This window comes from Cyprinodon variegatus, unplaced genomic scaffold, assembly GCF_000732505.1.
Source record: "Cyprinodon variegatus isolate N-32 unplaced genomic scaffold, C_variegatus-1.0 Scaffold674, whole genome shotgun sequence".
Taxonomy (NCBI): domain Eukaryota; kingdom Metazoa; phylum Chordata; class Actinopteri; order Cyprinodontiformes; family Cyprinodontidae; genus Cyprinodon; species Cyprinodon variegatus.
Window position 1 is genome coordinate 180,980 of NW_015151127.1, and position 17,041 is coordinate 198,020.

Below are 17,041 nucleotides of genomic sequence, written 5' to 3' on the forward strand. Positions count from 1 at the left end.
AAAAGTCTGCATTCTATTACATCTGGTGTAAAACTACCATAGTATGTCAAAGAAAGACCATCATCCTGAGAGTCTGACATGGAGGTCATCTTGGGACAGTTTTTTTGTTTGTTTTGCCTGAATGATTTCCTGTAATTGATGTAACCAAGAAATCATTTTCCATGAGAATGCTGAACCATAGATTTGTGACCTTAGGCTCAAACTTCTACATTATGCATCAAGGCAGAAATATTACCTCTGACTCAAAAAACCATGAAGGTTTCAAACAGGTCTAGTCAAAACCAAGAAAAAATAAAACATTCAATGTGGCTGAATGCCTAGGTTCATTTTGATAGAATTTCCTTTAATGAATAAAAATATTCATCTAGGAATATCAGTTATTTTCAGTCACAAGCTATATGTTTTCACAGCAGCATAATTCATATAATCTGGGTCAAGAGAATCATTATGTATGTGTAGAAGCTGATGTAGAAGCCTGATAAACATCCCTACATGACATCAGGGCTTGTTTTAGCTCTAATTTATTGGAAACATTCTTGGTGGATTTTAAAGTGTAACTAACATCTTATGTGCAAATCTTACCCTATACTGTTTATTGTGATTTTGTTTTTTATTTTGCCAAAGCTTGCATTGATGTTCATCCAGCAGCAGCGTTTATCTCTTAATGTCATAATCTGTATGTTATGCAGAAATACTCTGATTTTTTTCACAGTGCAGTCAGACTGTTTCTGACATGTTACACAAACCCTCTGATATTCTAAAAATCTCAAACATTGCTACAATAAAGCCACTCTGATATTTCAACACGTATTAGAAGTGCTTTTCTTGATGCAAGACAGTGGACTATTAAATGTCCTGATGGTGGTATTTGTTTCATTCAGCTAGCACTGGGGATTGAATTATAATGAGTGAAATGCAAACCCTTGCATAGCTGATAAATGAAGGTTGGATTGCTGCAAAAGGCCTTCTTGATGAAAGGATAAAAGGGTAGGGAGGAATGTGTTCTCAATAATGTAACCCATGAAGGAAAAAATCTCCTTGGTGATACAAGTCAAAGCATTACCCAAATGTCTTGGAGAGGGGAAAAAAACACGGTGACTATTTTTATTTGACTTACATATAAGGAACAGCAACTGTCACATCTTAAGAACATATCTCATTGCATATTTTTATCATTGAGAAAAAAAAACGAAGCTAATGCTCACCACATGTTTTCCTAACTGGCCACACCGTCCTCCTCTCTTGTCTCCATCCAGGGGTTTACGTCGCAATAAAAGAGGCCAAGAGAGCTGCATGCTTTCAGAAAAATCAAAACACGTGTCCCGACGTTACACTCTTCTCCTCAGATGACTACGTGCCTCAGAGGCAGTGATAACCAAATTTTAGGTTGCTAAGTACTGCTTCAGTCCTACACACGGGCTGTTTGAAGTTCACCATTTTAAGTAGAAAGGAAACTACATGAGAAATATGCAAGGCTTAGAGCTGTTAAAGAGCCGCTTTTTCACGTTATCACATTGCAGCTACAGTGTGAAAGCAGGAAAATAAAGATTTTAAATAAATAAAAAATGATGAATAGGGAGTCAGCTGCCTTACTTTGATACCTTTGCATGAAATCCATAATTTAAAGGGAGGGATATGCACTTAGTGTGTAAAATTAGAACAACAAACAAAACTGATATTTTTCTCCTGGATGATGTCACAGCTGAACAGGGCCAGATCAGAAAAAGCAGAGAGATTATAAAGTTATAAGCGGAACTAACAAGCACTGCGGAATGGCACAACATAAAAAGAATAAAGAAGGTTGAAGTAATGTGGTCCCTATGTCCTCCAGCAGTCTAGGTCTATAGCAGCATAACTAAAGCGATAGCTCTGGTTAACCTGAGCCACTTTAACTATATGCTTTGTCAAAGAGAAAAGTTTTAAGTTTATTGTTAAAACCAGACAAGTTTACCTCCCTCACAGACTAAAACTGGTTGATGAGAACACATGTATGTGTTAGAATGGCCTAGTCCAAGTCCAGACCAGAATAAAAATGTATCATCTGTGGTAAGACTTGAAGAGTGATGTTTGAAGATGCTCTCCATGTTTTCTTGCTGAGTTTGTGGCTCTATTTAGGAATATTAATACTTTTGAAAACTCAGTAATACACAGAATGACAAAAAGTAAAGTGCTTGTTTACACCTGTAACACCTTACATTTTACCCATTGTAAACAAAGTAAACAGAAGTATATGAATGTGGGTTATTATTCAAATAATACTTGAACAGAGCTTCCGTGAACTTTATTATCCCCATTTGCGGTGAACCTTCCCTCTGCAACTGGTGCTAGTCAGCATTGTTCTGCAATTTTTGTTACTTACAGCAAGTTTTTTCTGTGTACATATCCTGAAACTGAACTCAGCTTAACAGTATTGACTATAGGAATCCAATTTTAAGTCTCAGCAGAACTGAAGTAATCTAATAACTGCTGAACAGAAGGCTTAATGATGTGCATAACTTAAAAAAAAAAAAGGAGCACATGTTAAACTGGGATCCACTGTTGTCCACCAACAAAGGTTTGATGTAAAAGCTCCACTAAACTAACTTAGAAGTCAGTAAGGATGGATCAACAGATCCGACTAATATGCATTACAGCAACAAAAATATAAGTGTGTCTACAGATATATTTCAGTCTGAAGTTTACCTATGCATGATGCCATGTTTATTTAGTACTTAGCAGTGTATCTGAGTTATTCTATTCTAGTTTTAGATATTTAATCCAACCAGATCAAAGTAAATTAAATAAAAAAATCACTATCACTATTCCTTTATCAAGCTACACCTCAATTTGATGATTTATGTTTTTTAGGTTTAACTAATTCTTTTGGTTTTCTGGTATAGACTTAGTAGCCCACACCATGATTCTACCACACCGAAGGTTGATGGTTGGTTAATTACTTTTTGGTCTGAAATTCATACCACCTTCATGTTATTGCAGGCAGATAACTGAATCATTGATGTGGTCATAAAGCTCTCCCTAAATTTTCCTCCATAAAAGTGGTAGTTTGGGTCAGTTGAATGATCAAACACGCTTCTGAATTCAAAAAAATATTTATTGAGTGTTGTACAGATTGTGAAAAAAGGACACCCTGATGTTGCAGGGTTCAACTGCAATACTTCAGGTCAATTTCAGAAAGGAAAAAGACAAAAAAAAAAAATTCTCTTATCCAAACACTTCCCGCTGTGGAATCATTAAAAAAAACATAACTGAGCGAAAACACACCTGTGCAAATAATCTGAGGTCGGCAGCAGGTGTCTGCAGTTTTATATCGCAGAGCAGTTTGCCATCATAAGCACAAATATTTCCAGGTTTCCAACCAATACAAAAAATGCAATGAAGATATTATAAAGCCGCTCATGTGGTCAGCCTACTTTATGCTGACCAAATTACCCACAATGTGTGATGACGTCGCCAAGACAAACGGAATGAGTCAAGCTGTTACATTTATAAAAAAAAACGAAAGGAGACACACGGAAGTCTGGCAGGCCAGTCATTTCAGAAAGCCGAAAAAGATTTAAAACTGAACGACCATGGATGTTACTGAGTTTTTTTGTTAGCCGGATCATTTTAATCAGTAAAGACCACAAACCTGAAGCAGACCACATATTTAGGATACTGCAGACTCCAAATGGAAACACGCTGTAAACACACTGTACAGTAAACAGACATAAACACAACCGATTAACGTATAAGTTCACTTGAAACAGAAATAAATAAGGAAATAACCTAATTTCGTATGAAACAGACACACACCACATTGTGCCAAACCCCATCCTGCAACCCACACCCATACAGTAGTTTCAAACATGATCATCTCTATTTCTACTGCAGCTACAATAACATTAAACCCTAAACTTCTCTTTTTTCTCTCCAACAATCGCTAACTCTCTGGATGCTGGGCCGTTTTAATTAGAGACACAAAAAACTCTTTCACTCATGCTGTTCTCAGACACCCCCCACAAAGAAAGCACAGACATATAGGCACAGCTTTGATCCTGAAAGTGCATAGAGCAAATGATTTATGCAAAATCATCGTGTTGCAGTTTACATCATTTTTTTATAGCTTTCCATTTTAGGTCTGAATAAAAACAAAATGTCCAGGAAATTCCTGATGCATTCAAAACAGATTCTCCTGCATTCTATAAACATCAGGAAGTTCAATGGTGTAGTTTAAATCTTTAAATTATCTCCCATCTTGAATAATCCTTATTGAAGAGAAAATGGCTTTAAGATACTTTGAACTGTTCATCCATATATATATATATATATATATATATATATATATATATATATATATATATATATATATATATAATGTGTATGCTTACGCATGAGGCCCATTCAACTAAAATACATCTGTAGTGTACAGATAGAAATGATTATATAGCTGGATATAAAAAGGAAATACTCTCTTTGCCAAGCTCAAAAATTATCGAACATTGGGAAATTGTGAATCGCTTGGTCTGCAAAAAGAAAAGAAATGTACATTTCTGAAAACATTGCCAGAAAAAAAGCAAAAGAACAGCAACATTATTTTGTTAAAAAACTGTGTTGCCTGCACTACTACCCTGTAAAGTAGCAGCTACTCAGGAGGATGTCTTGAAAAAAGACAAAAATAATGGCCCTCCGCCAACTTCCGCTAAAAACAATCCTGATGGAGACTCTGGAGCAGCTGCTGTGTTTATCCATCATTTCATCACTCCAGCTTTGACATCTCAAACTTTGTCGTCATAATTTCCTAAAAAGTATCAAAAAAATTGTTTCAATTACTTATTGTTTCATCGAAATATCACACATTAACCCAAACAAAACCATTCAGAATCATCTGATACTCATAATCGATTAGCCATTAGCAATAGCAGATAATTTCGCTAATGCACTACCAAAGGAAAAAATATTTTCTGCAGGCTAGGTGCCAATAATAATTGTGGAGAAGGTAGCTGTATTTGATAAACTAATCATTTTGTGTTTTTTTAGCAAAGCTTCTCATACCTCGTCTGAGTCGAGCAGGACTGGAAGGGCTCTGTGGGGACAGGATGAAAAGAAGAAAACAGAAAATTAAATCTATGACAAAAAAAAATTTTACTACACTACTAAGGATGCTTACACATCAGTAAGAGAGCTAGGAATGTTGTCCTCCACCCATTTCAAATCTTCCTCCTGTTTGAATAGAACAAAGAATCAGATCAAATGCTGCCATCTGCTGGTACAAGACTCAGATGCAGATATATTGCTCTCATTTTGCTTCCATTATTTCAAGCTGTCATTTATGTCCAAGGCTGAGTAATCAAGTGATGACAAAATCTATTTAATGCTGCAGCATTACTCACTGGGTTTGTTTCTGGAAGCTTTGCAGTGCCATTTGTCTCAGTTTTAGCCGCTCTCAACTTTATACCATCGGCTGTAATGCGGGAGAGAATTCAATTGAAACACATTTATACCAAAAAAGGACGACGTATTTACAGTTTTTCAGAAAAAGCTTTCATGTTAAAAACCGTACCAATGTTTGAAGATGCGATGAACTCAATCTCATCATCATCAGAGTCATCGATGAGAGGTGTGAACGCATATCTGCTGGTACAGAAAAAAATATGTAATAATAAATATTTCAGGGGCTGAATCAGAGGGTGTTTGTTTGGGGGCACTATCTGTTTGAGAGTTTTTCTGATATCATCTTATTGCTCCTTTAAAGCAGGATGCCCTGAAAATTGTTGCTTCATCTCCTATCTTGACTGTTTGAAATTACCTCTGGTTGTTTGCTGAAGGCCGCCATAAAAACATTATAACAAGCAGAACAAAGGAGAACAGGAATCTCCAGAAAGCATCCTCCACCCAAACCTCGATCCAGTCCTAAGAATAAAAACATATGGAATTTTTCCAAACCCCCAAAAATGAGCATTAAAAAATGAACAGTATGACACTAAAAATAAATAAGGCATACTTACAGACTGGCAATTTGCAAGGTGCAACTTTTTAGCAGACCAAACCATAAAGATGACAGATGCTAAAAGGAAAAGGTGAAAGTGAAAAACTGCAGCACTTCTAAGATTTTATGCAGATTTAAAAAAAAAAGTTAGGATCTACGGCCAAAACATCACAGTAATAAGAGGTGAAATTGGTGTCTGGCAAGCTGCATGTAAAACAGCTGGATCCCAAAACATTTATGTAAAAAAATACCAGACTCAGCTTTTCTGATTTTTGTTTTTGTCTTTAAAACAACAGAATATTGAAGGTCACAAAAAACTTAACAGCTTGCTTGAACAACAACATTACCTTTAAATTGACAGCATTCTATTTGCATGCATCCATGGTTCAACTAAACACTTGGAACAACTCAGAGAACATATGTTTAAAAGTCTTTATTTGTCTTTAAAATCCCTGGATTATAGACTGATAAATTCAGAATAAGAGCAAGCACAATCTGCAGGGAACTTTCCTTACATCCCCTAAAAGCCTGAAGATCAATTTTAAAACATCTGGAACCCAGAAATCAGTCCGATCCAATTTTATTTTAGATGTCCTGATTGGTCAAAGGGGTAAAACGACCAGATTTACTAATTGTTTCTAATTGTAGTGCTGGCTACGCTCAAAGGTAATCCATATTTTTTTTTTTTTTGGAGATGCATAAAATAAACTGTACTTTTTACCAGCTGCATAATCTTTCTAAAATACTGAGAAAAATGCATCCCTTATTTTTAATAGGATGATAAATCCTGCACATTAAAACCATTTATGCATTAATTTGGTCCAGACACAGAGGTCTAACTTTCTTTTAGCAACAGGTCACTAGGATGGACGATGAGCCATAAAGATCTTGCCATGATAAAGCCTGCGAGTCTCCATTAGAACAATTAGATACTATTATGATAAGCAAAAAAAAAAAAAATAAAAAATGTTTCTGTCCTACCAAAAACAGCATGTAGTGTCATGTTTTCAGTTGAATGAGGCGAAGAGTAACCTTATAGGCAACAAAATAGTGGGTTTTACATGTAACAAAGGAGGAATATCTCATGCCTACTATTAAAAAAGGTGGAGGCTCTGTAAAGCTGTGGACCTCTTTCCATTCCAGTGTTTTTCTTTTTCATTTTGGTCTTTGAAAAGCATTAATAATCCAAAACATTTGGCCAAATCTTCTGGAAAGAGCTGATGAAGGTTCTCAGTCATCCAGGTCATAGTCATTCTGTAAAAATTCAAAAAATATCCACTGGTCTTGGTTTCCAAGATTTGAAGACGTTTCGCCACCTCTCCAGGAAGCTTTCTCAATGAATTGAGAATGAATTGAGAAAGCTTCCTGGAGAAGTGGCGAAACGTCTTCAAATCTTGGAAACCAAGTCCAGTGGATATTTTTTGAATTTTAACGGAACTTCTGGAAAGAGGAAGCATCATGTATTTTTGTTCTGTGAGCATTGAGAGGTGGAGGACAATAATTATACCACCAGCAATTTTGTTAAATTCAGGGTTTTTCTTTTCCTTACATTTCTCACAATTGGATGAGAGTTTGCCACTGAAATAAAGGTTGAATAGTTTTTGCCCTTTTGCGCATCTTTTTTCATACAAGGGGGAAAACAATGCAGGTTAGGAAAGTAACTTTGCTTTATTACTACAGGTTCAGTACTTACCAATGACAGCAAATATGAGCGTGTTTGTAAAGTGTCTGTAGAGAGAAAGCTTCACTGGGTTTCTCCTCAGCTTCAGAGTCTTGATGGTTTGTGCTAAGCTGACAAAGATGTAGCAGTGGCAGTCAAGGGAAATAAATAGCCGGAATCATATGGAAAAGAAATGCTAAACGGATCCATTTGGACCCTTTAGATTAAAGTGAAGCATTTACTGTAGCTGAGACTAAATTGTGGTCTGAGCTCAAGCAGTGGTTCCTGCTAAAGTCTGGGCTACTTCATTTAAATTATAACCATTTTCCAGTTCTAAATCCAAAAAGCTCCTGGGTTCGCTAATAGATATGTGCAGTGACCAAACTAACTACAAAGAACAATACATGGGGAAAATTTTATTCTCTGCTTTTTATACTATTAGGGTGTTATTAATTCCTTGATGTTTGGTCAGCTTTCAACGGACCAGACATTGTTTAATCATTTGTCTGGACCCACTATTTACAGTGGAATAGGTCCACTTCCTAAAACAATCCCAGGGGTGTTTGATTCAGGTCTGTGAGTGACTTTGTTTACAGGTTATGGTTTACTTGTAAAAAGTAGAATAAGAAAGCAAACCAGACAAGAGAAATAAGGGTTTGCCTTGACCAAATGTATGAATACACTCCATAAATCATGCATGTCGCTAAGAAAGCACAGCATTTTGTAATAGATTTAATAGTTTTTACATCAGAAGGGAATTTTTTATGAAATATGGGTGACTAAGATATTATTTGAAGTGTCTTTCTTTTTTCTATACAGGATCACACTGCAGAAGATCTGGTAATTTTTTTTCATCTTAGGTCATTGTTGTTGTTGTTTTCCACCTCCCCAGGTCCAGGTCAGCAGTTTCTGCCGAGACTGCTGCCCCCGCAACCCGATAAAATATTAATCTCTGGAGTCAAATTGGAGACTCAAACTAAAGCCAATCCTTCATGTACCATTACTAGGCCTGCTCATTATTTTACCCTTTAACTAAAACTATGATGTTAAGATACTCATAGGTGAATACATTTTGTTACTGCCAATTTTTTGTACATTTACCAAAGAAAATATTTCTTATTCGAAGGGCTTTAACCATTATAACTCATACAATCATTTTTATGTAAACCTGGGATATAAAACTTAAATGACATCTTTACAATCAACGACAGCAGGTCATGATGAAAAACAAGGTATTTAGAGATTTAAAGGTTCAGTTTGACATCAAATGCACTGTTTGAAAAACATGACACAGACTGTAAATATGGGAAAATGTCATCATGCACAGGAGAGGATAAGAGAACAGTTGCATTGTCATACAAAAAAAAAAAACAAGCAGGTAGAGATTCAAATAATAATGTGTATTATTTTTCATCAGATGCCAGGTAAAATCTACAATGATCCTAAATTACTTTGAAATAAACCGATGAAAGTTTTGAGGAGTAAAAAGGAACCCTGAAGGGAAAGGTTGTAGGAGCACCAAAGGATATCCACCAGCATAAAGAGGAATCAAGCAGAGCCAGGGGAATGTTTGCCAACAGGGCCAAGTCTGAGTCTTTGGTCTGGAGCGGATCAAAGTGCAAACGACACACAAAAAAGAAGAGAAAGATGAGGGGGAAAAAATCAGAGATCGGATGGGAGATAAGAGAGGCAGCAAAGAACCCCAAACAAATGAGTATTTACCCAGGTGAAATAAAGAAACCAATCATCAAACCCCAAAAGGAGAGACATCCAAATTCCACCGACACAGTACACGACCACTTCATGTTTCATTAAGAGCTGATTACTGCTAATGAGTTTACTGAAAGGATATGAACCAGATGGCGCAGGAATCAAACACAGCCAGAACAATGGCTGTAATGAGAGCGGGGCCATTGTCTCGACCCTTCAGTATGAGTCCCAAAACATATCGAGAAAAACACATTGTGATGTCACGTTTAAGCCGGAACACAATCAAATCTAAACTATGTCATGTTTTTAAAGGCGTATTTTGCTTTGCTAAATATTTAGTTGATTATTGCAACTTCTCCCCCATTTAGCTATTTATTAGTTTTTAAATAATGATTTATTAGGTTTGTTTCATACAAGTAATTTTCAGAAAGATCTAGAGAGAAGTCGACTCACCCCTGTAATCCTCAAGACGCCCTCAACGCTTGCGAATCCAAAGTAGAGGATGCCGAGTCCCACGACTCTGTGCATCACTGTTCCAAGCCTTGGCCTGGAAAAAAAACAAAAAAAAAAAAAACACAGAAACGTAAAGATAAATGCTTAATTTCATACAAAACCAAAACTGGATGGTTTCTTTGAAATTACACACTTTATAATGCCATAGCCAAGGCTGACGATGATGACGAGCAGTCGTGCCAAAGTCCTTTTCAGAGCAGAGACCAACTCAGCAAAGATCAACAAGCCAGGAGCTGCAGCAAAAGAAACAAGAAGCAATAAGATTTCAAATTGATCTGTGAAGAACATTTAAAACAACAAGTTGTTACCAAATTGCTGAGCAATAAAGGGAAAGTTTAATAGTAAAAGAAATACATATAAATAAAAACTAAAAATAGACATTTTAATACTCAACATGTGTCAAACAGCAGAGATTCAAACACTGGAGAGAAAGACGTCTGTATGATGTTGGAAGGGAAATTACCCTAAAATAAATTTATTTTTGAACTTGTTTTTAAGGCAACCAGGGGAATTACCGAATACAGATGCCCTCAGAAGAAAAGTAGATCCACCGTTGTGTTTTTACGGAACCGTTGTGTTTGGTGAACATTACATTCTTACATTGTGAACCATTTACTAGCATATGCAGTGTAGAAAACAAGCAGCCATGATATTGCATGTTGCTGACTCTGTGTAGATTCCTCATTGACTGAAAAAGATATTTGCAAAGTCATTGGAGAGTTCAAAGAGGTCTATCTTTCTGTGAGAAATGGATGTCAGTTATAAATAAAATAAAGAAATTAATTGAACTTTACTGATCTCACAATGGAGAAATTAACTCTCTGCATCTAACCCGTCTCGTTTGGGGAGCAGTGGGCTGCCATTGTACGGCACCCATGGAGCAATTGGGGGTTAAGACCCAGAGAGGCAGTCTGTGGGGATGGGCTTCAAACTCACAACCTCAGAAACCAAGCCCTATGCCCTAACCACTAGGCCGCCACTCCCCCCTTAATTAATCAATCTGCGCTTATTTAAGCATGAAGGCAGCAGATCGATTACCAGAGTAAAAATCTTACTTTTTGTAGGATTCTACTCATTGGATTTTACCTTAACTTAAAAAAGTGCAGTCTCAAACATAGACCATTTTCTGAGGTAAACTTTAAGTATTTTGAATTAAAAGAAACTCTGGTTATTGCAGGGTAAAAACCAAACCACCTTTTTTTTTTTCCTCTGCACCATGATTGGCATCATTTCTTGACCAAAACCTTATTTGCATTTTTATCAGGTTTTTACTCTCCAAGCTCAGGATACCTTGGAGTTACACCTTAATAACTAATTACACCCTCTGATCGCAGGCACGGTCACCTTGAGTACAGAAGTCCCAAACAGACAATGCAGCGATGCATGGGGAGATGTTGCTTATGATTGTGTGTTGCACAGTAGTTCTACGGGCTCCATCGGGCTACAAGTTTTCTTCACATAACTGAGGGAGGAAATGGATTACAGGAAAGTTCTTTCTTGCGCGACAATAAATGCAAAACGTTCTGAAAACATATTGCACAAGATTAGTGAGTCAGGTTGTCATTTCCTGTTTCCTAACTGCATCAGAGTCTCCCACAAACACAGTGTGTCTGAACCTCTCTGTTGAGCTCCAAGAAAATGTGGATCTTCTAGACAGACAAAATTAACATTAAACAGTTGTCTATCAAATCCCAAGACCCAAATAAAATAAAAGCTGCTGGGGTGACATTAAACCCAAAAACAAAAGTTAGTCAACTTCCTCTATGAATTTTCAGAAGCAGTTGTTACACAACTAAATATTATCCCAGTCTTTAACAGGCTATCTTTAAGCAATATTCAGGTTATATAGAGACTTGACTTTCCAAAGAAATGCTAAGTTGGTGCTGCTTTTTAAAGTGTAATGTTCCTTTGAAACAATTCTTTTGAGATTAAAAAAAATATATAAAATGACTAACATCTTAAAAGATAAAACTTGCTCCATAAAGCCTATATCTGAATCAACCTAATAACACCTTTGATATTTTCCAGAATAAAAAAGGTTCAGCCTATAAATCAGGCAAAATTTACCTGGACCTCCTCAGACTGAAGAAGTTTCCAGGACAAAACGTTTCAACAAAGAAGATCCAGGGGACCAATTTAACCTATTTTATGACTTTTCTACTTGGATTAATGAGATTAGGGCTGAAACAATTAATCAGATTAATCGATTAATGAAAGAAACGTCCCTAATTTCGTAATCAAGTAATTGTTAACTGGAGTAAAGAGATTCAAAAACAAGCCTTTAGCTGACAGATCAACCTACCTAAAGTAGTAATTATTCCAAGATTGTAAAAAAGATATATATATATATATATGAACATTTTGCATTTAAGATAAAAAAAAAAAAAGAAAAATCTTTATCCATATACTCTATCTAGAACTCCTCAAGAGTTCCACCTGGTTTAATTGTGCAAAAAGCCTTTAAGGAGTCTTTGGCTATCTGATTTTAATTTTTAAAAAATAATCAAAAGATTAATCAATTTGTAAAATAATCATAAGTTGCAGCCATAATTGAGATTAACCAGGATATTAGACCACTATATCGTACAATGCCTTATCAATTTAATCACACTTTGACACTTGTACCTTTTCGGTAGGGCGCTTCATGTTTCCAAATGTGCATTCTCTTTTTTTAAGTGTATAGTTTAAACACTTTGAATTAATTGTGTAGGAATTGTGTTATACAAAAAACTCTCTTACAACCATCTCCAATGCATTCAGTCATTTGGACCTTAACTTTTTAAACACATCTATTAGGGTTTGTATATTTAAGCAGCTTCTATCTTAAACAAGAATGGCAGGCATAATTGGTGTGACTGTCGTAAGAAACTCACAAGCCGAGCCGACACCGTTGGTGTTTTCATATTCAGCACAGAAGACGGCCTTCTCCACCATGCCGAGGAAAATGACGCCTGCTATCCAGAACTGGATCCTCAGCAGATCTTTCCAGTAGCAGGCCGCCCAGATGAACCACAGCAAGGCGTACAGGATGTAAACCACACACATCACCATGTAAAACTACAAACAAACAGAAAAATAGAGGACAGTCAGATGTCACATATGAAGGCAATTCAAAATTTACTATAAACTAATATCATAAGGTGTTTTATATAGCAAACTTATATAGATCTAGTTTTTATTTGAGAAATTCAAGCATTATTTATTAAAGACAGAATGAAAATTTTTAGTTACATGACTGTTATAGTTAATAATAAATCTTATAAATTTTTTAATGAAATAACAATCAACCGATTTAACAATCAAATAATCGTTTGTAGTCTAAAGGCTCTAAAACAGGTTTGGTGAAGGAACCCACTCAGAGGAGCAATGAAGCCAAACTTCTACAATAGATATTTACATTTTGCCTTGAGATAAAGATCCTCCTTGGTCAGTAAATATGCTCCATCCACAACTTCTTTTGACATTTCAGGACCCCATAGTACTACTTTTTTAGAGGTTCAGTTAGGAAAGGATTCTTTTTTGAAGTAAACTTAAAAAAACAAATGCTAGATTAATTCATGACTAAAATAATCAATAGCTGCTGCACTACATATGATACACGTATCAAAAAAATTAATAAAATTAGAACAGATCCATAAAGTCTCTACTTACGATCATGAGCGGCCACTCTGTGATAGAAATGAAGCCATGGCTGCCTTTCATCACCACATTGACTAAAAAACAAAACAAAAACACAAGTCTAAGCATCAGATAAACTCTGTAAAAATCAAAACATAACATTTCTCTACAGCAGCTGATTTCTAAGTCATTTTTTTATTAAATATCCCACCTGTTAAATTCCATTTGGCCTCCTTTATACTGGAGTTAACCTTAACAACCAGCAGGTAAGGCCCGTCCCTCCATGTAGTAGCTATAACGTTCGCTTTGGTGCTGTTCATGTTGTACTCGGCTGAAATCCATTCTGGGTCGCTGTTTTTCTGCATAGTTTGACAAGCAAAGTTACCAGTTTTAACATCAAAGAAAATATAAATAACAGCCCCCCTGAATAGCTGAATATTAATTAGCATAATGGTCACGGACACAGACTTTTAATACAGATTCAGACTTAAAAAACGAGACTGAAATGAAATACCAGACCTTGTAGGAGGACTGAATTTAAAGCTTTAGTTTTTCTGTGCTTTTATTAAGAAAAAAAATACTTAGTGTAACTAGTACCTTACTCTCTGCAGGACGTGGTTTAGCCATGGCTTTCTGGAAAAAAAAAAAAAAAAACAGACACTGGATCATGAAAAATTTTGTTATTAAACATGTAAATAAATGCGCTGAAGAACAAACAGCAAACCTACGTTGAGCCCAGTTAAGGAGAGTGGGTCCTTTTTGCATGGTACCGGACTGTGTATGTGTTCTATGTACTCGCCCGGCGCGTTAGGTTTAGGGTCCAGGTTATCCCCGTGGCTTAGTGGCGCCCTTTCATACATCTCCTACAGGACATCAAAATCAGAACTAAGCATTAAGTTGTAATGTTCGCAAGAAAAACTGCACAGGTGAACCAGACAAGAACTTATTTTACTTACCTCAATATTATTATATTCATTGTAACAGGAGTAATATTTCAAAAGCCAGTGGATTGTTATTTTCACCTCCTTGGAACAACTACAAGACACAACTGAGAGATGAAGATATTTTTTTAATAAAATAAAAGTAAAAGCACAGAACACAGCAAAAGTCTAGGTTAAGATTAGGCTTGGTTTTATATATAAAGGCTAATACACTTTCCCTTTACACTTCAGCTGTTTGGACAGCTTTAAATCATCACGCTGTGGAGACTAAGCAGGTATCCCTGCAAACAAGGTCTATAAACTATTGTCATTTATAAATACTAATAGAAAATATGTCCAAAACTATTTTTACATAATTTCATTAAACTCCAATCCAGAACCACATGTCCTTCTCAGGGATACAGGCAGAGGAAAGGATTTCATCCCCTAAAACCTCACAACCAAACTAAGCAATGTTGGAAGTAGGGTTAAGTTATTTTTAAAAGATAAAGTTTATGTCTAAAGAGGCATTTCCCCCTGTCCTTCCCACAACCAGACTGCATAGTATCTAGCAAATATGAGATTGCTCTACTTCATGCTAGAAGACTAAAAATAATATAAGCCTAAGATATTTCGGAACAATAAAGCCATGACAATAACATTTTGCGAGCTTCTTTATTATTTATAACATCATAAATAAATGTTAAAGAACGTTTTACTCAACTATAGCATACCATGATGATCTTAGACTAGCCCATGCCTGTTCTCAGGTCAGCAAGTAACAAATAACTATTAACTCTTACCTTTCAGGACAACATCTGTGTCTTTAAACATAGCTTTCTTTAATATTAGTGGCCTGGAATCCTGCAAAACATTAAATAAAAAATGCCAGTAAAAATGCAGTGAAGATGAATAATAGGTTAGTGGTTAAATAAGGTTGAAATCGAGCCTCTTTTAAATAGAAAATTTAGGATCTGTCTGTACTGCATTGAAGTAAAAGAGGTGTTCAGAAGGTAAACAAAGTGGTTTCCATATGGTTCAGCTTGTCCTAGAGATCAAGTAATAAAGTAGAGGAAACTGGATCTCCTCAGATCTCTACCTGCATTATTTATTGATGAAGATGTCCTGATTCTCTAAGAAGTCTCTAAGAACTGAACCATCATAGTTATAAACATTAGGACTCAGCTTTGAATGATGCAGGGAGGCTAACAGATAAAGTAAAGGACACAGACCTGAAAACAGCCAAACGTTAACAGAGACAAATCAATTACCTTAAGATTATTTTCGAAATATATATATATATATATATATAAAAAAGTTAAACTTTAAAGCTGGAAGGTGCTAGTTTTTATCAGCTAATTTTAGAATATTTACTAGCATTTCGCTTAAGGCTAACTGCTAATAAGCTAAAAACATTCTGCTTGAACTTTTATCAGTTTAGCAAAGAAAATGGCCATCTTATATTAATATATGATTAAATTGACTCTCCAAATTACTGTTTTTTATTTAAAGCACACATTAAACTCATTAGTTAAAATGTAAAGACTAGTGTAGCTAACGTTAGCTTAAGGTGCTGCAATTGTCTGCACTATTTCCAGGTGATACTTACATCAGTAACCTCAATGGTCCATTTCCCTGTTTCTGGTGATGCGGCTGCTTCATGTATACCACTGTGTAAAGCTATGAAAAACAGCATCCATTGATAAAACAGTCCTAAGCCTGGAAACCTCCACGTCCTCATCCTGACAGCAGCTGCCATGTTTGTTCATGACGTTACGAGCACTGCCCTGTAGGAGGCGCCCTGAACGCACCACAAGAAAAAAGAAATCAAAAAGTATTTTTGTTACATTTAGTACAGTATATGGTACTACAGAAGAGGATTAGGGCCACCGAAAAAATAGAACAGTTAACTGATTGTTAAATTGTATTTCAGTATAATATGAGAAAGAAAATACGGAATTCTGACTTTAATCTCAGAATTCTGACTTTAACCTCAGAATTCTGACTTTAACCTCAGAATTTTTTTTTCTCATGTTATACTGAAATAAAATTTAAAATCAGTTAACCTTTTTTTATTTTTTCAGTGGCCCTAATCCTCTTCCATACTTTAGTACTTCATTTAGCAAAACTTTCATGTTATTTTAACCCTGTAATTCCAAATGTATCAGATACACACGGTTTCTGAAATGTTTTGCGTCTGACACCTTTTGCATAATTTAATGGTAAAAACTTTGCTCAAAATCCTATTGTACACAATCAGATATACCTGTTAACAGAGGGCAGAAGACTACACAAAAAATAATCTTGACTTATCGCAAAGTAATAAATTATTAATATCAAAAATGATTTCTGTTTTTTCTTTTTACATATTTTGTTAAAAGGCCAAATAAGGACTTCAAACCAAAAACAAGTAATTTTCTGTTTTGTTTTATTCTTGGATCGGGCTTTAAAGGGTTAAAAGGCATGAACAATTGTGAACAGAACAATCCTCTTACAATGATTTCAGGGCCAAGGACCCCCAAAATGATGGCGAGATGGAGCGTGGACCCATAATTATATATATTGTATGAAATTGTGTTATATCAAACTGGTTCTATAGTCACTTTATTACACATGGAGTAATGTAACGAAAGTAATTTCGCACTGGGATTATTA

The 17,041-nt window shown here is 35.7% G+C and overlaps 1 protein-coding gene across 2 annotated transcripts; it reads right to left on the reverse strand.

Annotated features, from left to right (window-relative positions):
- Positions 1-4,351: 4,351 nt before the first annotated feature.
- Positions 4,352-16,160, reverse strand: LOC107097134 (transmembrane protein 87A-like). Of its 2 annotated transcripts, none has more exons than XM_015394161.1 (19): positions 15,996-16,160; positions 15,190-15,250; positions 14,423-14,514; positions 14,195-14,329; positions 14,064-14,099; positions 13,678-13,825; positions 13,500-13,561; positions 12,722-12,905; positions 9,982-10,081; positions 9,789-9,882; positions 9,155-9,226; positions 7,659-7,767; positions 5,985-6,043; positions 5,786-5,889; positions 5,540-5,610; positions 5,370-5,440; positions 5,147-5,199; positions 5,032-5,062; positions 4,352-4,777 (listed from the first exon to the last, which is right to left on the reverse strand). In XM_015394161.1, the coding sequence occupies exons 1-19, from the start codon at positions 16,143-16,145 to the stop codon at positions 4,736-4,738; spliced, it is 1,674 nt and encodes a 557-aa protein (XP_015249647.1). In that variant the 5' UTR covers positions 16,146-16,160; the 3' UTR covers positions 4,352-4,735. The 2 variants fall into 2 exon arrangements, with proteins under 2 accessions (XP_015249647.1, XP_015249648.1); XM_015394162.1 differs by lacking the exon at positions 9,155-9,226 and adding an exon at positions 9,478-9,549.
- Between the last annotated feature and the right edge of the window lie 881 nt (positions 16,161-17,041).